At 40.6% G+C, this 20,638-nt stretch overlaps 1 protein-coding gene across 1 annotated transcript in view; it reads left to right on the top strand.

Moving 5' to 3' along the window:
- rif1 (replication timing regulatory factor 1) overlaps positions 1 to 20,638 on the top strand; it is a 76,643-nt gene that overhangs the window by 31,033 nt on the left and 24,972 nt on the right. The window contains exons 10-24 of the mRNA XM_078227933.1: positions 1,188 to 1,339; positions 2,473 to 2,593; positions 2,704 to 2,877; positions 3,662 to 3,772; positions 4,144 to 4,206; positions 4,473 to 4,573; positions 5,940 to 6,026; positions 8,393 to 8,466; positions 12,006 to 12,186; positions 12,380 to 12,487; positions 13,534 to 13,683; positions 14,833 to 14,929; positions 15,771 to 16,050; positions 17,697 to 17,745; positions 19,641 to 19,843. Of these exons, the coding sequence (XP_078084059.1) occupies positions 1,188 to 1,339; positions 2,473 to 2,593; positions 2,704 to 2,877; positions 3,662 to 3,772; positions 4,144 to 4,206; positions 4,473 to 4,573; positions 5,940 to 6,026; positions 8,393 to 8,466; positions 12,006 to 12,186; positions 12,380 to 12,487; positions 13,534 to 13,683; positions 14,833 to 14,929; positions 15,771 to 16,050; positions 17,697 to 17,745; positions 19,641 to 19,843 (1,951 nt within the window). The remainder of the gene's footprint in view (positions 1 to 1,187; positions 1,340 to 2,472; positions 2,594 to 2,703; positions 2,878 to 3,661; positions 3,773 to 4,143; positions 4,207 to 4,472; positions 4,574 to 5,939; positions 6,027 to 8,392; positions 8,467 to 12,005; positions 12,187 to 12,379; positions 12,488 to 13,533; positions 13,684 to 14,832; positions 14,930 to 15,770; positions 16,051 to 17,696; positions 17,746 to 19,640; positions 19,844 to 20,638) is intronic.

Genomic DNA, 20,638 nt, shown 5'->3' with positions numbered 1-20,638 from the left:
TCTGACCAGAGCCCTTGTATCGTTTAAGCCTGACTTCCTCTAACTTTATTGTTTTGCTGGTTCAGCATTTTGTTTGCTACACAAGTTGATAGAATATTTCTTTGTTTTTGTCTTTCCTGGGATCTTGATGTAATGGTAATGCAAGCATTTAATGCCCATCCCAAATAGCTCTTGAGCCACTGCTGTCCATGTGGTCTAGTACATCCACATATTACAAAGGGAGGCTGAGTAGAGACTTGATAAGAGGTATTCAAGATCCTGAGGGGTATGGACAGGGTAAATAGTGAGAAGCTGTTCCCAATCAAGAGAGCATCAAGAAGTAACAACCAGCGTGATTTACTCCAACTTTTATACGCAAATTCGACACTTAGAATTTTCTTGTCAGATAATCTCGGCTGACTCCATAAAACACCTTGGAGTTTCTGACCTGGATTAGCCGAAAGATGTGCGGATTAGGTGGATTGGCCATGCAAAATTGACCCTAGTGTCAGGGGGATTAGCAGGGTAAATGTGTGGGGTTACGGGACTAGGGCCCGGGTGGAATTGTGGTCGGTACAGGCTCGATGGGCCGAACGGCCTCCTTCTGTACTGTAGTGATTCTATGAATTAAAGGGCATAGATTCAAAACAATTGGCAAAAGGAATAAAAGCACTGCAAGGAAATTTTTTGACCCAGCGGGTGGTTGCAGATGGGGACAAATTTTTTGGAGACGGTGGTAGAGACTGGTTCAATCAAGGTATTCAAAAGGGAATTGGATTGCAATCTAAAGGAATTTACAAGGTTATGGGGATAAGGCAGGGAAGTGGCTTTAAATAAGAGTGCTCTTTCAGAGAGCCAGTGCAGACTCGGTGGGCCAAGGCCTCCAGTACTGTAAAGATTAGGCAATTTTATGAAAACTTCTTGACATTGTCCTTCCTCACCTGCAATCCCTGATCCTCACTCCTCCCTAAATAGAAACTGCCAATTCAGACTCGCTTCTTCAAACAACTCTACAGAGCAGTATTGACAGAATCCTTTGCATAACTCCAGCTTCCCCTCATTTTAGGCAGGTTTTGCAGCACAGGAAAAGGAAGTAGGAAATTAAATTTATCCCGGAATCTCTCCTGATGGGAGAGAATTCAAATAATTTCTTGATTTTTTTTCCATTCTTTAAGTTTAATATATATAATTTTTCCTTTACTATGCAGATATACTTTGCAGTGCAAAACGGCTCCGGTTGCTCATGCAGCCACTCAGTTCTATTCACGTAAGAACGGAGGTTTTGGGCCTTGCCAAACTAGAGGTTTGGTGGTATTTGGCTCTTCGGTTAGGCCCACAGCTTTCTGCTAACTTTGAACAGGTAAGAAAAGCCAATATCAAGTTTTTGACGTGTACTATGTCACCTTTTCTGGACATTGTTTTTGTTGACTGGTTAATTTGTCATAAAAGTAAAGTTTATTAGTCACAAGTAGACTTACATTCACACTGTAATGAAGTTACTGTGAAAATCTCCTAGTCGCCACTCCGACGCCTGTTCGGGTACACTGAGGGAGAATTTAACATGGCCAATGAACCTAAACCTGCACATTTTTGGACTGTGGGAGCAAACTGGAGCACCCGGAGGAAACCCGCGCAGACACGGAGAATGTGCAAACTCCACACAGTGACCCAAGCTGGGAATCGAACCCACGTCCCTGGCACTGTGAGGCAGCAGTGCTAATCACTGTGCCACCGTGCTGCCCCCTTTGTGCTGTTGAGCATGGGAACAAAATACTGCTTTAATGTTAATTTACCGGCGAGAGCTTATAGGTACCATGGGGTTTTCCAACTTTAATACTAGTCTTGGCTTTGATAATGTTTACTCAAGGTTTGGGAAAATTTGACTAAGCTTCAGTTTATTCACAGCTGTTTTCTGCCTGAAGGGTCAGCAAGAAAGGGAGCATTGTAACCTTATGATGGGCGAGCCAAGATGGTGTGGCTTATTGTCAAATCTTTATCCAGTGGGAATTGTGATGTGCTACATCATACTCACCCCGACCAGACAAATTCTCCATTTTGATTTCAATAACTTTGATTACAAGAAGAATCGCACTGTATTCATGGTGTCCATTTATCTTTGCAAGAGGTTGTTTGTTTGTTTGTTTAGCAGAAACTAATGCATTGACAACCAATCCTGTTTGAAAGTGAAACTTCATATTTCTATTTGGTTCATTAACATTGGATTGTTTAATTTTTAAACTTTATTTTTAGATTTTTTGAGTTGGAGTTGCCCTCAAATGAAAAAGATCCTCATTATTTTGGGATTTGTCCGTTTTAACTGTTGTTAGATATTTGAGGAAAAACATGACCTAAGTAGATACCAAACATGTTTTGCGATATCCCTCAAAGTGAATGACATCTGAAATTGTTGGCTAGATTTTGTCAGCTTAAAATGCTTGATGCAACTTTCCATTATGTTATGGTTTGATGCAACTTTCCATTATGCTATGGTAGGTGTGTCTTCCACTGCTGCAGAATGCATTTGGTATTGAGGGATCTGTACCTCCACCAGGAACACCCAGCAGAACTGCAATGACCCCTCCTAATACAACCCCAGTCTCGGCACAGAAACCTGGTAAGATTTGTAAAACATTTCATGAGCAAGTGTACAATACTGCAGCAATATACTGGAAATTTATTTTTTATTGCCCTACAGCATTGTTCATGAATGTAACTTTCTTTCAGTGGCTTTTCCATCGCCAAGTCTGACGGTGCCAAGATTGCAGTTGAATTCTAGCCTTTCACCATTGCCAGTGATACAGGCAGTCCAGCTTGTAGGAGTCGAAGTTTTACTTCATTTTCTGGTGGGTCCTGAGGTCACCGATCTGGTTAAACAGAACAAGCTTCAGCTCAGTTTAGGTATGGCTGGTATTTACTAACCATTTGGATTGCTTTTATTTTAGTTTTACAGTGTTTTGTGATGATTTGCTTGACTTGTACTGTAATGAAGCAAGTGTGTTGGTGTCAACATCTGCTTGGAACAGTGGGTTGCAATTCCTTTGGAGATTTTGGGCCTGACTGTTCGTAAATTCTCTGTCGCATTCTCCCTCACCGGGGGCATGTCCTTGGTGTCCCAGTAGAATCTTGGGACTACAGTTGGGCTTTGGCTGAACCTTCAGGGACGAGAGGCAAGTTTGCTGCTGATCTCCCGTTTCACTGGGGTGTTTCAGGTGATCTTGGTGCAGATGCCAATTCTGCAGCCACTGGGGATCTGAATTGGGCTCTGTTTTTGATGCTTTCAAGGATGTGGGAGTCTTAAAGGGTTGGTTACTGGACATGGATTGAATGTAGAAACTGTTTGGATCTAACTTATAAATGCACTCAGCAAGTCACTTCAAATTCAAAATTGCAGATGTTGCAAAGTTGGTGCAACTATCGCTCACTGCAGATCAGATTAAGAAAAGTAAGACTGAAGCAAATAACGAAAAAAGCCATAGCTAAGGCACCAATTTGAAACCGGCTTCTTCCAATTTAATATGAAATTAACCTGTGAATTGTGGTTTAAGGATTTGCCTTCAAGTGTATTTAACACAGAAATTTCTGACACTACCTATACTGATGTGTCTTTGCATATGTCATTTTAGCCTTAATGCTGCTTGCTTCCTGCTCTCTTAGTAATAAATACTATTATTGTTTCCTACAGACCCTCTGCAGCACCCATTAATTAATAGCCCTTCGTTCTTTTGCAAAAATGCTGGGACCTTGATAACTGCAGTCAGAGATGCGTTCATTTCTGTTGGCAAACTGGGCGAAGGTAAATCATTTCAAGCATACAGTGTAACATTGACAATGACAAAGTTGATAGAAGTTAAGTCCTACCTTTGTACCTCTATAATAAAGTAAAATATTCACTAACTGATGCACAATTGAACTATTTTGGCTGTGTTTGAGGTAAACATTAGTAATAGTAAGTTGACCAAATTAAGTACAGTATATGAACTCTGCTTCTGTGGAGAGGGACAGTTAATGCCAGTCCAATGAAAAGCTATCAACCTGAAATGTTAACTCTGTTATACTCTCCACAAATGCTGCCAGACCTAGTAAGTAGTTCCACTGTTACATTGTGAACAACTGAAATGTATGTCAGTCGTAATGAGTTATCTTTTCTTTTCTTCTCTTCTGTAGATGCCATGCTTAATCTTATTTGGAAGCATCTGATCAGCTATGTGAAAAATGCCATTGAGTCAGGTTAGTCTGACACATTTATTCTGAGGATAGTCTCCCATTTATATTTCTTTCCACAGCTCACTAACTGCAGTCGAGAGTGTGGGCACCTTGCCACCCAGGCTATCACTGCTCTAACTTGGCTGTTGGTATCTGTGAGAAATGAATCTGGGGGGGCGATTCTCCAGTTTTAATATTTATTATCTTGAGCAGAATTGTGTTGCAAACTTTGACTTATGCAAGAGAATACAAAAACATTCATTTCTAATTTTAAGATGTTTTAACTTAAGGATCAAAGAAGGAGCGACAATCATCAGAGGTATTGACGTTGTTGTTGCAAGCATTGCAGCAGATAGTCAATTCAGATGCTATCTCTGCTCACAAAGCTTTGGTAAGTGCATTAAACCTTTTGTTTTTGAAATACTGAGCCAGCCATACCTTTAAACATTTTTGCTGGTATTCCTTTAGCAGCAAAGGGTAGACCATATTGTGTTTTTTAAATAACTCTGTCTATTCTATGTTACTGCCATCAAAAGTTGAATTTGCCTTTGGAGTAATAGCCATTTATTACTGCTCAGTGCTGGTGTACCACTAATCTTAGAATGCATTTTTTTGTCTCGATTGGCATTTTGGGAATAAAAAATGTTCTGTTTTATCTCTTTTAAATGTTCGACCACACAATTGCGCTAAACTGTTTTATAACCGTTTTATACGGGGAGAAGGCAGGATTGGGCTATTGAGTTGACGATCTGCCATGATCGTAATGAATGGTGGAGCAGGCTCGAAGGGCCAAATGGCCTCCTCCTGCTGCTATCTTCTGTGTTTCTATTGTGCAACCAGGGTTAAATGTGTGAGAATCAACCTGCCTTCCCCGATCACTATTTGCGATTAAAAAGTGGAAGATCCATTTTCCAATGATGCTTTTATTTTGTCTGAGACAGTTGCTGCCACCTCTCTGTAACTTGTGTGATTTAGCACTTAATGAGCAATGGGAAGATTGAGCAATTAAGAGAATTGGTCTCAAAATAAACTGATCGTTCAGTCTGGAGCATCAAAATAGTGACGCTACTTCAAAAAAAATTAACATTTTTGCAGGAGCTGTAAGTTACCATTATTAATACAATTCTTGGTTTAAAAATAAATTCTAACATGCACTTCGTTGCTGATGTGAACAAATTTTAAAAAAAAGCAAACTCTGATCTGCAGTAGAAATCTTCTGCATGAGAATATCAGATTTTTAATTTTTCCTTGCCAATTTCCACTTCTTTGTCCGCTTCATCTCCCTCTTGGTCCTTAGACGTCAGTTATCCTCTGATACTTTTCCCAAAGGATCGTTCATGCTTGACACTTGATAACACCATTAAACTGTTGATGTTCTCTCCTCACTCAGCTCCCATGTGCAGTTGAGATACTGAGACCGGTTGTAGTACCCCTGCTGTCCCCCTAACTCGATACAAATTGGAAAACTGAAATCTGGAAGCTGGAGTTGTGTGTGATTTGATCTCTCACACTGCTGTTGCTATGCGAGCCCTTCTATCCGTTCAACTAATTTCACCTGTCCTTGTGCAGAAAATTTTATTTGGAATACATTTCTTATAAGGTTGGTTTAGTTTGATGAAAAGCAATAAATGGATAACTGCTAAATTTGTGTGCATCACAAATAAATAAAAAGTAATTATGCTGCTGTTGTAGTGAAAGGGTAAACAATTCATGAATATAATTGACACTGTTATTTAATTGTGTACTTTTCTTTCCAGGCTCTTATAGAGGCGACCGTCAAAGGACTCCCTCCAAAGGTCTTGGGATCACCAGCATACCAGGTCGCCAACATGGACATTCTGAACGTATGCATGTACCTTGTGTTATATTGTTGTTACCTGGATGTGTCTGAAAGTTCGTGAAGCTCTTGAGCTTGGTATCAGGAAGGCAGTGTGCTATCCTGAAATCATATCCGGAACTGCAGTGTCTGTTCCCTAATTGTTGAATTTTCTACCACTATTCCTCCTCGGGCTTGGCTCTGTTGTGTACCCCAGGAGAACCATTGCCTTCACCGGTACTCAGGATTGAATACCAGTTAGGCGGTAACATGCAATCAGGGTCCTGCTGATGGTCGCCCAGTCCTTCTCTGTCTGGGCACCTTTGAGCTATAGAGTGACCAAATCCAGAAATATGCTTATCCACGTGGTGCTCAGCCTCATGGATGCACTGCCAGTTGTGGCCCGTGTGCCTTCAGCTGACAATATTTCTTCACGTGTAGTTGCCCAGGTCAGGAAAAGCATTCTGGAGTTCCCAAATGGAGCAGGATATGCATTCCATGGGGTGCAATGCCTCTACTACCCATGTATTTGTTAGCTGTTAACTGATGTACAGAAATAAACTCAAGACTAAGAAAAGCACTTGACCAATTATTCAGCTCCTTCCTTTACGTTAACATCACCTTTATTGTTTTTGCCCCTCTCCCTAATGATTGTACTCCTTTACTCGCAATCAGATGTTAAAAATATTAAACAAAAATTGAAAAGTGCCTTAAAAGTCTTTGGCTGGGATTCCCCCAAAAAAGTTCCCAATGTGTGAGGAAAATGGGACTCAATCCCACTGTTTTTTTTAGCGTGATTTCCAGAATGAATGTCCGACAGTCTGTGCATCACAGAGTGACTCGGTGGGATTCACTCTGGAAATCTATGGGTGGAGCCTATTCCCGCCTGAGAGGGTCCCCCCCCCCATTGCCAGCCTTCCGATTGCTGGCCAGCCCCACAACCACTCGATCGCTGGCCTCCCAGACCTCCCCAGGCCAGCCCTGATCTCCCTGATCCACCTGTTCCCTCCCTCTGCCACGAATCCCAATTCAGAGTGACGCCCCCCCCCCCCCCAATGACCCCCACTGATCGCCCCACCTCCTTGGCATTGCTCAGTGGGCAGTGCCAGGGTGCCATCCTGGGCCCGCTAATCTGATGCAAATGAGGATTTCCATATTCTAATCAGCGCTGCGCCAGTTTCCGGCACGGAGCTTATTACACTGCAAATCTTGGTGCTGCCCAGCGGGAAGATGGTGAAATGGCCCGCTATGCTACTCAATAAGCGCAGCGGGCTGGAAGAATCGCCCCCTTTGTTTCTGCTGTTCCTTCCTTTGTTGATGTGATGTTACTCTGATGTCACTTTTTGATTTCTCCTGTGTTTGATTCATCCTGTTCCCACTCCCATCTCCCGGTGAGCTTTTTGGAACCCTAGTCTGCTCCCATTCCTTCATCTCCAATATCCTGACTCTCTTTTTCATCTTTTGATTTATTTGAGGTGGCTTCATGACCATAAGCATTTGGGAGCCAAGAATGATTATGTATTTACATCTAGATTCTACCATTCTGTGATGTGTTGCAATAATTTAAAGTGCCCTGCACCACTAACCTGTTGTAATAAAATCTAAACTCTTTAAAAAAAAAAGTTATCCTCAAGAACAGTTCGAATCCAGTTAATCACCTTTGACTCACTAAATTCCAATTTCAGTTACAAGCCATTCCATAATAAAACCACAGCCTTTGCTGTCGCTTACTGTGTCTTGGTCCAATGTTGTGAATTTCAATTATGTTATTTTCCATCTCTGTCCCCTTGTCATATTACAAACTATTGCCTACTTAAGGTAAATGTATAGGCTAATTATTTTTCACAAAACTTGTCACTTTTATAAATATTTTCTGGTCACAATGGTGCCAATAAGAAATCAATCTGTAGAGACCGATTTAGTTTAAAGATGACAGATATTGCCAAAATATAGTTGCAACCTAATGTTCAAGAACATTTCATGCAGACTTTCCTTAATTTTTGTTAGTGAAAAGGATTCCTGTAGGAGGTAAAATGAAGTTGCTTCATTACACCAAACTGAAGGCTGAGAAAGATACCTGTGGATTCTGCTGTAACGAAACATGCACAAATTAGTAACTATACATTCACTGGATTATCATTATGACTCATTGTGCATATTGAGTTTCTGTTAAACATATTCCTAGTTAGATATACCTGTAGTTTGTGTGCAAGATGATTAGTGTGAATATATAAAGTATTCAAGTATGCTGACTAACCACATTTCTGTTTCCAATATTGCAGTTTCATGCCAAAGCTCCTCTTATTATTTTGTTTAATGTTGTTAGAAATCAGGATCTTGTGTTGCTAGTGTGTGGTCTGTGTTTAGTTCATTAACACTGTATTGTACTTTCAGGGCACTCCTGCACTTTTCCTGATTCTCCTCCTCTTTCACAACAGTTTACTGGAAGGCTGTGTGGTTGAAGAAAGGTGCGTCCGTGCAATTTATCATCAGCACTAAGGCTTTGTGCCAAAGTTACTGTGTTCATTTCTACATGTGTTTGTGGATAATGTACCCTTTCATATCGGCTTTGATTTAGATTGTGGGGATTTTTATTTACTTTCTCAATATTGAGTTCCGCAGCTGTTTTCTTTTTTTAAAAAAATGAATTGTTGGCCGTGCTCAAACTCTGGACGTACATTGTCTTGAATCTTTGACAATGTTTAGTTAATCATTGTTCACCATGTGATGTTTTATTTGAAAAACATAATAGTTGTTGTGGGTTATGTTACTTTAAGTAGGGAGTTGACAACATAAAGGATTGTAGGTTTTGTGTTGTGATTGAGGGAAGATTGTGCGTTTAGGGTACAATGGAGCAAAACCTTTGTGATCTTCCCCAGGATTTAAGTCAATCTAAAGCATTTGTTTGATTCTGGTGGGGTTTTTTTTCCAATTATAGCAACTATGATTTAAAATAAAATCTCCTTTTCCCTTTCCCATAGATTCAAAGCAGTGGAAATATGTAAAAACATTGAATATGTAGTGGTTAGGGAGAAACTGCTTTTGCTGCCAGAAAGATTAGGAACAAGAGGATGCAGATATAAAATTGATTTTTAAAAAAGCCACAGGGAGATGAGCAGTCCTGCAGTGCGATACCATGATCTGGAATGCACTGTCTGAGAGGGTGATGGAAGCAGCTTCAATAGTAACTTTCAAGAAGAAATTGAATCTACTTAAAATAACAAAAAAATGTGGGGCTTATAGGGAAAGAGCAGAACTGTGGGACTAAATTAGATTGTTCTTTCAGAAAGTCGGTGCATTCATGATGGGCCAAATGGCAGCTCATGCCGTCAGCATCTGCAGGGCATTAAGACTTTGAAATCCTGCTAAAAGTAAGCTTGTATATAGAGTCCAATGGAAACTTCTGTTGCGTGGGCAGGTGTAGTGTAAAAGTAAGGAAATGTTGTTACAACTATACAGGGCATTGGTGAGACCGCACCTAGAGTGTTGTACATTTTTAATCTCCTTATTTAAGGAGGTATTACTTGCATTGGAAGCTGTTCAGAGAACATGCTGTCGACTGATTCCTGAATGAAAGGGTTGCCTTGTGAAGAAAGGATGAACCAGATGGGCCTGTACACGTTGGAATTTGGGAGAAGTTGATCTTCGAGTTATGCAAGATTCTGACTGGGTTGATGCAAGATGTTTCCCCTTATGAGAGAATCTAAAACTTTAAATTTCAATTTCTTCTCGGAAGATTGTTAGTCAATAAAATTCTCTTCCACAAAAATGAGAAGAGGCTGGGTCATTGAATATATTCAATGCTAAATTAGGCAGACTTTTGATCATAGAAATCATAGAAACTCTACAATACAGAAAGAGGCCATTCGGCCCATCAAGTCTGCACCGACCACAGTCTCACCCAGGCCCTAGCTCCATATCCCTACATATTTTACCCACTAATCCCTCTAACCTACACATCTCAGGACACTAAGGGGCAATTTAAGCATGGCCAATCAACCTAACCCACGCATCTTTGGAATGTGGGAGGAAACCGGAGCACCCGGAGGAAACCCACGCAGACACGAGGAGAATGTGCAAACTCCACACAGACAGTGACCTAAGCCGGGAATCGAACCCAGGTCCCTGGAGCTGTGAAGCAGCAGTGCTAACCACTGTGCTACCGTGCCGCCCCTTTAGATCTAGAAAGGAATTTTTTGAGGAGGTAACTAAGTGTGTTGATGAAGGTAGGGCAGTTGATGTCATATACATGTATTTTAGTAAGGCGTTTGATAAGGTCCCCCATGGTCGGCTTATGATGAAAGTGAGGAGGTGTGGGACAGAGGGAAAGTTGGCCGATTGGATAGGTAACTGGCTGTCTGATCGAAGACAGATGGTGGTGGTGGATGGAAAATTTTCGGATTGGAGGCAGGTTGCTAGCGGAGTGCCACAGGGATCAGTGCTTGGTCCTCTGCTCTTTGTGATTTTTATTAATGACTTAGAGGAGGGGGCTGAAGGGTGGATCAGTAAATTTGCTGATGACACCAAGATTGGTGGAGTAGTGGATGAGGGAGAGGGCTGTTGTAGGCTGCGAAGAGACAGAGATAGGATGCAAAGCTGGGCTGAAAAATGGCAAATGGAGTTTAACCCTGATAAATGTGAGGTGATTCATTTTGGTAGGACTAATTTAAATGTGGATTACAGGGTCAAAGGTAGGGTCTGAAGACTGGAGGAACTGAGAGATCTTGGGGTCCATATCCACAGATCTCTAAAGGTTGCCACTCAAGTGGATAGAGCTGTGAAGAAGGCCTAAATTGTGTTAGCTTTTATTAACAGGGGGTTAGAGTTTAAGAGCTGCAACTGGACAGGACCTTGGTGAGGCCACATTTGGAATATTGTGTGCAGTTCTGGTCACCTCACTATAAGAAGGATGTGGAAGCGCTGGAAAGAGTGCAGAGGAGATTTGCTGCCTTGTTTGGAGGGTAGGTCTTATGAGGAAAGGTTGAGGGAGCTAGGGCTGTTCTCTCTGGAGCGGAGGAGGCTGAGGGGAGACTTAATAGAGGTTTATAAAATGATGAGGGGGATAGATAGAGTGAACGTTCAAAGACTATTTCCTCGGGTGGATGGAGCTAATACGAGGGGGCATAACTATAGGGTTCATGATGGGAGATATAGGAAGGATATCAGAGGTAGGTTCTTTACGCAGAGAGTGGTTGGGGTGTGGAATGGACTGCCTGCAGTGATAGTGGAGTCAGACACTTTAGGAACATTTAAGCGGTTATTGGATAGGCACATGGAGCACACCAGGATGATAGGGAGTGGGATAGCTTGATCTTGGTTTCAGCTAAAGCTCGGCACAACATCGTGGGCCGAAGGGCCTGTTCTATGCTGTACTGTTCTATGTTCTAAGAGTTATGGGGACAAAGTAAGGTGAACATTCTCCAGAATATTTTTTTATGTGCTCAGTATATCTTTGCAAGTCTACATTTGTTTAAATTGCTTTCATTTACAGTATTTGTTTTTTCAGACCAATTTTATTTTTCTGACTAATGAAGTAAATCAAGGGGATGCACTGAAACATAATTTCAATGCTATGTACATTGCTTTCACTGTATTGAATGGCAAAGCAGACTTAAGGGGTCAGATGGCCTACTCTTATAATTTTACAGAGAAATGTTATAAAGCAAAATCTAATGGAGTAATCTAATTTATATTTGAAAGAGCAAGGTTTTGGTTTTAAGTACCATAGACCTTTTTAATTGAATTCTTCCGATGCCTTGCTTTTTCTTTACCATGCATGTAACTTAACTGAGGTGGATCTTTGTACTTTTGAAATATTTTGATAGAAGATGCTAGAGGATCAGTTGTATAGTTAAGATGGGAGCTTAGAAATTGTAGCAATAGTTCAAACAAATTCTCCTAGATTAATTGAAATTAATTACTTGGAAATTTGCAACCCATATTACTTTTGGAATATTTCTGGCAAGCACCTTCTGTTATTGATTTTTATTTTTAACCTACAATTCAGGTTTTTCGTGATCCTTGAGATGCTTGTTGGATATGGACTGTCTGGTCCCACATGCTCATTGGCATTCAGCGAGTCAGTTTTAAATATTATTAATCAGTCTGCAACACTGGTTATGGATAAGGAGCACCTTTGGCGAATGTGGAGTATTGTTGTCAACCCATTGACTGAACGGGTGACCCAGGTATGAAGGTTATAGGTTGGAATGCTGTCTTCTTTCCCTATTCCATCCTTGTAGCTTTTGTCCATGATTTACAAAGTGAACATTCTCCAGAATATTTTTTATGTACTCAGTACATCTCCTGAAAGTCTACATTTGTTTAAACCTAAGGTATTGTATAGATTGCTTTCTTTAACATTGTTCTTTGATTTTTCAGACGAATGAAGTAAATCAAGGGGACGCACTGGAGCATAATTTTCGTGCAATGTACATTGCTTTGACACTACCCATCAATCACTTGTTTTCAAAGCAGGATTTTCCACAGGTAACCATGTTCTTGGCTGTGTAGAAGAGTTATGTAATATAGACGGACGGTGCACAGTTCTGGTCTCCAGTTAGAAATGGATATGGAGGCACTGGATTTACAAGGTTGAAACCAGAACTGAGAGGTCATACTTCTCCGGAAAGACTGGGCAGGCGTAGGGCTTAAGAAAAGAGGAGGCTGAGGGGTAACCCGATAAGAGGTTGTTAAAATTATGAAAGGGCTTGATAGGGCAGGCATTGAGAAGTTTTTTTAAATGTTTTAATAAACTTTAAGCTCTCCAGATTTTTAAAAAATCTATATCCTCTGGTGCTATGCTCATTATCTAAATTAAGTAACTTGCTCACTTCTACTTGCATAATTTTGAAAACTTCCATAATTTTAAAGATCTCTTCCAACTCTTCATTCAATAATGGGTTGATGGTGATGATATTCGTTATGGGCATTGTTCCTATAGGACAGAGATGGGAAGGGTTTTTCTCTCAGGGTTGTGTGACTTAGGAACTCATTGCCTCAGGGTTTTGGAGATTACAGAGTCAAGAGGTATGACAGATTGATAGATTCTTGTTGGGCAAGGGAATCAATGGTTATCATGGTTAAGTGGGAATGTGGAATTCAACACAAACAGATCAGCCGTGACCTTATTAAATGCCGGAGCAGGCTAGAGGGGCCAAATAGCCTACCTCTTTTTTCCTATTTTGTAAGTTCTTGATCGGGGGGATGGGAAGCTGGTGATCAAGACAAATTGTGGGTGCTTGGGATGGGGGTGAAGGAAGGTATTGGTTTTAATGCTGGCATTGCTTATAAGTAGGAGGAGTGAAATTTCTGCTGTAGGGCTGGGTGGCAATAACATTCTTGCTTTGTTGATCCATTTAAGCAGGAATGGTTACGACTATAGTCACTAGAATTGGCCAGTTGTATATACGTTAAAGATGTGCATTTAAAATTTTGTTTAATGGTTAAAAGCAGAGTATGAAGAATGTCATGGGTGCTATTTATATTGAATGGATATGTATCTTTATAAACATAAGATAAATGTTTTCCTTCAGCCGACAATGAAATCACTGCTGAGAACATGGGCCGAGTTGTATAAAACATTTGCGCGTTGCGCAGCTCTGGTGGCAACAGCAGAAGCCAATGTATGCTGTGAGGAACTAAGTGCCAAAATCTTATCAACATTGGATGTTGTGATCTTAGCCGTAAGTATCTATGTATGCAGCTGGGTGGACCTGATTTGTCAGTTGCATGCTTTAACTGTACATATTGCTAAATTGTCTCTCATCTGGAAGCATTGAATTTTGATGAAACATAAAACCTAAATTTGTAACTTAACTGTTACCTGTTAACTGATGATTTGAAACCATGGATCCCTAGAACAAGGAACACCAGCAAGTGTACAGGAACTATGCACCTTTATCATAAAATTTAAGATAATTGGGTATTTGCTTCAATTGTCCACAAGGTGTAATTGGGATAAGGTAGGAAAATAGTACACCTTTCATAGACTTCCTTTTAGGTCCATCAGGCATACAGCAAACCAGAGAATGGGACTATACAGCTATACAGTGTGCAAGTTAGAGGATGTCATGCTTTAACTGTGTTGAAGTGTATTTATTAGCCAGAAGTAGGCTTACATTCACACTGTAATGAAACTACTGTGAAAATCCCCTAGTTGCCACACTCCGGCGCCTGTTCGGGTACATTTGAGGGAGAATTTAGCATGGCCAATTCGCCTAACCTGCACATCTTTGGACTGTGGGAGGAAAGCCGCGCAGATACAGGGAGAACATACAAACTCCACACAGACAGTGACCCAAGCTGGGAATTGAACCTGGGTCCCTGGCGCTCTGAAGCAGCAGTGCTAACCACTGTGTGTTGCTTAGATTCAAGTGGCTGCTTGTGTGCTCAGTTCAGTACTGTCATCATGATCCAAGGAAACACGTTCAAGGCAGTTCAGAAAATGATTAACACTATCCCTAATATGACTTACGAAGGAAACCGGGGGGGGGGGGGAAGAGAAGCCAGTTGAGAGGCCACATTGGAGAGGCATGTGAAGTGGCAAATAGTATAGAAATGTGAATCTGGATTTCTAACTTGGCTAATCTATGACATTTTAATACAACTTAGGAGTAATATTGGGGAAGTTCTTGAATATAATCAGCTCATAAAATGCACTTTGGGTTAATTGTGGAGGTGATAACTCTGGAGTTGACTGAGGTGGCTTGATGGGAGGCTGGGGGGGTTTGATGGATGAATGGACCCTCTATTAACCTTGCTGCTGGGCATTAAAGACTTCACAACTGAATAAAAGGATACTTCTATTGTGGTTTCATCTCCCTTTTCTCCAGAATTTATCCGCGTTGGATGCTATTGTTCATGTCCTGAATGTGATGGTCGAGTGTGTTGACTTCTCTCAGTTCTCAAAGTTTCAGCAAAAATCGAACAGTAAGTACCCTCCTCCTCACCCCCAACCTCAGCTTAAATACTCATTGTAAGTTGAGAGAATTGCAGCTTAGTAGCTTTAAAGGTTAGATGATATCTAAGCAGTTTTTAACCACAGATTTACTTTATTCCTATTGACTATGGGGCAATAAATTATTTCCTTATCCATCTGATCCAAATAAAACTTGAGGAACTAGAAGAGACAGTAAATCAACACTCCTGTTTTGGCTATTTATAATTTTTTTTTTGAAAGGTCTTCTCACCAAGAGTCTTCTTAACAATTAAATGGTTGCAAAGAATTCTGACGACCAGCCTTGTTTGCTTTCCCAATTTTTGAACTCAATTTATTAGAATTTGTCATGAAATCTGAAGTGATTTGCTCATTGCTTCCAGCACAGTTAGTGGCTGAGAATCATAATGTCAGAACAAAGCGCTGTATTTAATTTGACATTGCTGGAATGGGTTAGCATGCTGCCCTTTTTTCCCTATCCATTGAATCCAGATGTGTTTAGGCAGTCACAGCCCAGATCCTAGCTAGCATAGCTTCAGAGCAAGATGCTGCCTCTTACTGGATAGTAAATGGTTAATGTGGATTTATATTCTTTTAAATTGTAAAAGTTCTGAAATTGTTTAAGACAGTATTGTTGGGCATTGATTTTCTATGTAACTCAATGTCCTTTTGATTGGCAAGTTATTTCCTCGGGCCAACATTAACCTGCTTGATTAGAAAGATTCACAAAAAATGTTTTCAAATATCTAAGAATGTTGAGAAGGCTTACTTGTATTATTTGCAATTATTATTACCATGAATAACTCAGCCTTTCCACTTTTTTCCCTTCTCCAGCACCCCACACCCCTACCCACTGGCTAACAAAAAAACAGGAACCTCTAGGAAATCTAACTTCACTGCTTAAACTTTTAGTGAAAATCACAGACGCTTTTCATGAACTAAGTTCCAAAGAATCGCAACTTGAAATGCCAACAGCAGGAATGGTATCCATTGGAGTTGGCATTATTGCCATCCTGTCCAGTATCTTCAATCACTTGTCTCTGGCTTCAGCAATTCAAGCAGTTTTAACAAACTTGGCAGGCTCCATATCAACCTTCTATGAAAGGACTTCAAAGTATGTGTTATCATTTTGTGCTTTACAGTTCTGCTTATCTGTTCAATGAGATAGCAAAAGATAGTGACAATGCTCACAGCAAATCAGTGCTCAGTAGCTCTTATAGCATTTTATGTGCTATGTATTTATCTGCTGCTAAGGTGCAACTGTGCGTAATCTTATCTATTTTGCCACAAAACCTTAACCAAAGTCAATTGGAGATTAATTACTCGTTTGTTCAGTTCAATTAGATGGTTTTGTATTTTTGGGAGTTTCTCTGATTTGAAAAGCTCTAGTTTTCTTTGATTCAAGAATCTGCAACAAGTTCCATGTTGCATACCACAAGCATTATATAACAAGAAAGTCAAGCTAACCTGGATAATTGCATGGCTGTGATGGGGTAAATTTTGGAATCTTCAATGAAAGATAAAAGTCTTGTTGAAGATAAAATAATTATGAGCAGCCCACAAAGTTAGTAAAGTTGAAGAGATAACGGATAAGGTGGAAACATTGTAGAGCTGTACATGAACCTTCCAAAAGCCTTGGATAAATTACCACACAGACTATGAGAGGAGATTAAATGGTGTAGGATTATAGGAAGGTAACAAATTCTATTTTAAAACTGCTTAGAGGAGAAAAACATTAAGAGTTGAGAGTGCAGTAGTTATTTTATTATTAACCCATTGTTGCCTAAGAACAATAAAAAAGCATAGTGATTAATTATTGAGGATGAAAGAAATCTGCATGGAACTATTGATGGAGTGAGGAAGGAAGTATCAAATGGAATGTAGTAGATGTGTGTAGGTCTATTTTGACACCAAGGGAAGCTGGGTGATGTCGATGAACAGAAGGATTCGGGGATTCCTGTGACATGATAGCAAGAGCAGCATTGGAAGTGGCTAAATCTATTATTTTTCTACAAACTAATAAAGTATGATTTATGGCAAGAGGTACAGTATATAAAGATTGAGCTTCACTTGTAAATATATGAAATGTTGTAATACTGTGTAGTTTTGGGTTGCACATTATGAAAGAAATAAGATGCTATGAAGAAATACACAGGCATCAAGAATTGGGACATTTTTGTGTGAACAGGAAATTATGGATGATTTGAAATAACTGTTTAAAATTAGCATGAATAAATAGGGCAGAAAAAAACCTTTTTGTGACTGAGAGGTGTAGAACGAGGAGTATGGATACAAAATTAATCTTACAGATTTAGGACAGGCTACAGAAGAAGCTGCTTTACACTGAGGGTGATCAGGTTGTGGAATGCACCTTTGGAATTTGTGCTTGAAGCAGAGTCTGTCAATATTTTAAGAGTAAATTGGGCAGATGGTTTAAAGGGGAAGGGGATAAAAGAAATTATGGGTGATAAACATGAAAACCGAGTGGACCAAAGGTTGTTTCTTGTTTCAAATGGGATGGATATTCTGAAGTGGTCAAGCACCCTTAGCTCAGACTGATACTGCCCACGTTAGTACTTTTTACCTCTTTGTTTACAGAGTTCTGCATTTGTTGCTGTGTCCTTTTACGTGGTTGCGTGGTGATGTTTATTATAATGGAAGGTGGTTAATTTCACTGGTTGGCCAGGACCATATTTTGTTGTCACTGTTGTATATGTCACTGCATTTCAATTCTCACTATTTATATTTATCTTTCTTTAGTCCAGTTAATGGGACTTCAAAGGTGTACACCACTCATCTGTGCAACAAGGTAAATTGTTATTAATTATGTAATACTTGCTGTTTTGTTTTACATTTTCTCCTTTTCCATCCTTTGGTAAAACCATGGGCCCAATTTTACCACCATGTTGCGTCCGTTTGAGTGCGAAAACCTGGTAAAGTTGGACGAGTAGCTCGATCCGTGCCCGCTTCCGTGCTGATTCCCCCTTTACCAACGCCCGAAAATGGCCGCAATTGGAACACCCAAAACAGGCGCAATGGCCATTTAAGTGCATTTGCATGCATTTAAATTGACTTAGTGGACTGCACACCCAACTTTATTGGCACTTCCCCCTTTACCACCGCGTTCGCCCATCCAGAATCGGCGCGAAACAAACATGCTCCATTGAGGTCCGAATCGGGCACTCCAGTTAGTGAAGTGGTAGGTGCCGAGCGTCCGATGGCTCTTTGCTTGAGATTTGGGGGGGTATCCGCTGCCACTCTGCCTGAGATTGGTAGGGGGAGGGGCCCACGATCGGTCTGGGTGGTGGGAGGGTGGGGGGGACAAGGGGGTCAGTAATGCTGTGGGGGCCAGGGAGAGGCATTATCCAGCCCGGTAGGGATGTGGCAGGGGAGCAATATTCTTATCAATTTTTTTTTCCCGTGCATGGGCAGTTGGAGGCACCGATCGGAGCTGCAGGGTTCTGGGCATGTTAAGCCCCGCCCACAGGCTTGTACAGCACGATTCGGAATCCTGATATTTTTGCAGGCAGAGTGTATGGGGGCGCCTGAGAACGGGTCTAAAAGCTGGATCTGAAACACTTCCAGTTTCAAGTCCACCCAGCACTTCGAATCAAAATGGTAAAATAGGGCACCATGTGTCAATTTCTGGCTGAGAGCACTAAAAGATACTTGATCTGTGAGACTGGTCATACTCTTGTATGGGGGAGATGGGCTGGCAGTATAATGACCACATGGAATTATTTTATTTTTCCCCACCCCCAGATGTAATGTTACCAACTTTGACATTCTTAATACTTGCCCAACTATGATGCTACACTGTCCTGAACTTTACAATTGGTTTATATGCTGTCTGGCTTGTTTTTCTCATCAAGTTATGGTGACCCAGTACTTTCTTCGACTTCACGTTGGCAGCACTGAAGCTAACCTGTTTAGCTCCCATAAAAAATTCTACATCCGAACGCTGGATTCCCTTCTCTAACTGGGCTGAATCAGAAAGTTTGAAATCTTTGTTGTACTTCATTTTGAAATTCAAAGTTCATTTCTGACTGTTTCCCCTTCTGTTATATTGTTCACGTCCAATTGTATGTTATCCTTGCTAAAGCTTTCCTATATATCTTTTAGCCTTGATCTTGCCACATCTATCAACTCTTCAAAAGCTTCCTCAAAATCTTACCTTTTTCAACTGCATCATCCAGTGCACCTCCCAGCCCTTGCCATTTGATTAGGCCTTTGATGCTTATTCTACAAGGTGCAAGGAGTGTAAACTGTTAGTTGTTGATGCTTTTGAGGTGATTTCTGGTATAGACTCAAGTCCACTGACAAATTGCACCTTGCTGATTATTTTGTGTGACAATTTTATGTACTGCAAAGATTTTAAAAATTATTACATCTCCATGCTAGGGATAATAATATGTACATGGCTGTATTTGGTTTCTATAATGTATTTCCAGGTTTTTGGTTATAATCTACCAGACTGTAAAATAGGGAGTTGTATCTCTTATGTTTCTCCCTGTCAACTGTATATACCAGAATATTGGAGGTGGAATAATGTTCATAATGGGATTTGTGTGTTCTCAACCTGTTGGGTTTGAACTGGCACTCTTCAAACAAGAAGGTGGCAGTCTTTATTAAACTATTTACATGGTGTTCAAGATATCAAATGCCTGACTGGTTTTGTGATTCACTTGTTGCTGTTCCCTGCAGCTGGAGAAGCTGTACGCGGATATTATTCTTTGCTTACAATCCCGTTACACGTCATCCTATGACAGCGACTTGCTGGAACAACTGTCGTCACTGCTCAGCACCACTTTCCTACACAAGAACCGACAAATCAGGAACCAGACCACACAGTTTTGGAATGCTACATTTGCCAAAAGTACGGCGCTAAACTATCCACAACAAATGAAGTGAGTGTGACTTTGTTTTAAACATGTTTTGGATATAATGGTATAAATTGGATCTGTCAAACCGCTAACCACTCTGATCGAGATTTGCTTAAATTTATTTTTAATCTGCTTCATGGCATTGATTGGTCAGACTTTAGTGTGTATTCCTTCAGTTATTTATTCTCCTAGATCATAGAAACCCTACAGTGCAGAAGGAGGCCATTCTGCTCATTGAGTCTGTACCAACAACAATCCCACCCCAGGCCCTATCCCCACACATTTACCCTGCTAATCCTAATCTACACATTCCGGGACACTAAGGGGAAATTTAGCATGGCCAATCAACCTAACCCGCACATCTTTGGGAGGCAACTGGAGGAAACCCACGTAGACATGAGGAGAATGTGAAACTCCACACACACAGTGACCCAAGTCAGGAATCAAACCCAGGTCCCTAGAGCTGTGATGCAGCAGTGGTAACCACTGTGCCACCGTGCTGCCCAGATAACTACACTGAGTCGACACTTAGCATTATAGTTGGATTCCTGGAAAATGCAATTTAATTGAAACAAATTTAAATGGAAGACTTTTTTTTCCCATTACAACCAATGTCAAAGCTGTAGTTATAGGACATTTCTCCTCAGAATAAAATGAAAATACTCTAAATTGAAGTACATTACATTGATATAACATTTAAAATTAAATAATTTTTAAAAAATGAAATATGGTCATTCTTTCTGCTTACCTCCTACTTGCTGCTTACCTTCTTCTTGCCGCTTCCCTCTCCCGCTTAGGAGATGAATGGGAAGAGGCAGG

This window comes from Mustelus asterias, chromosome 14, assembly GCF_964213995.1.
Source record: "Mustelus asterias chromosome 14, sMusAst1.hap1.1, whole genome shotgun sequence".
NCBI lineage: Eukaryota > Metazoa > Chordata > Chondrichthyes > Carcharhiniformes > Triakidae > Mustelus > Mustelus asterias.
Note: the sequence above shows the minus strand (reverse complement) of the source record. Positions and strands in the feature narration are given on the sequence as shown.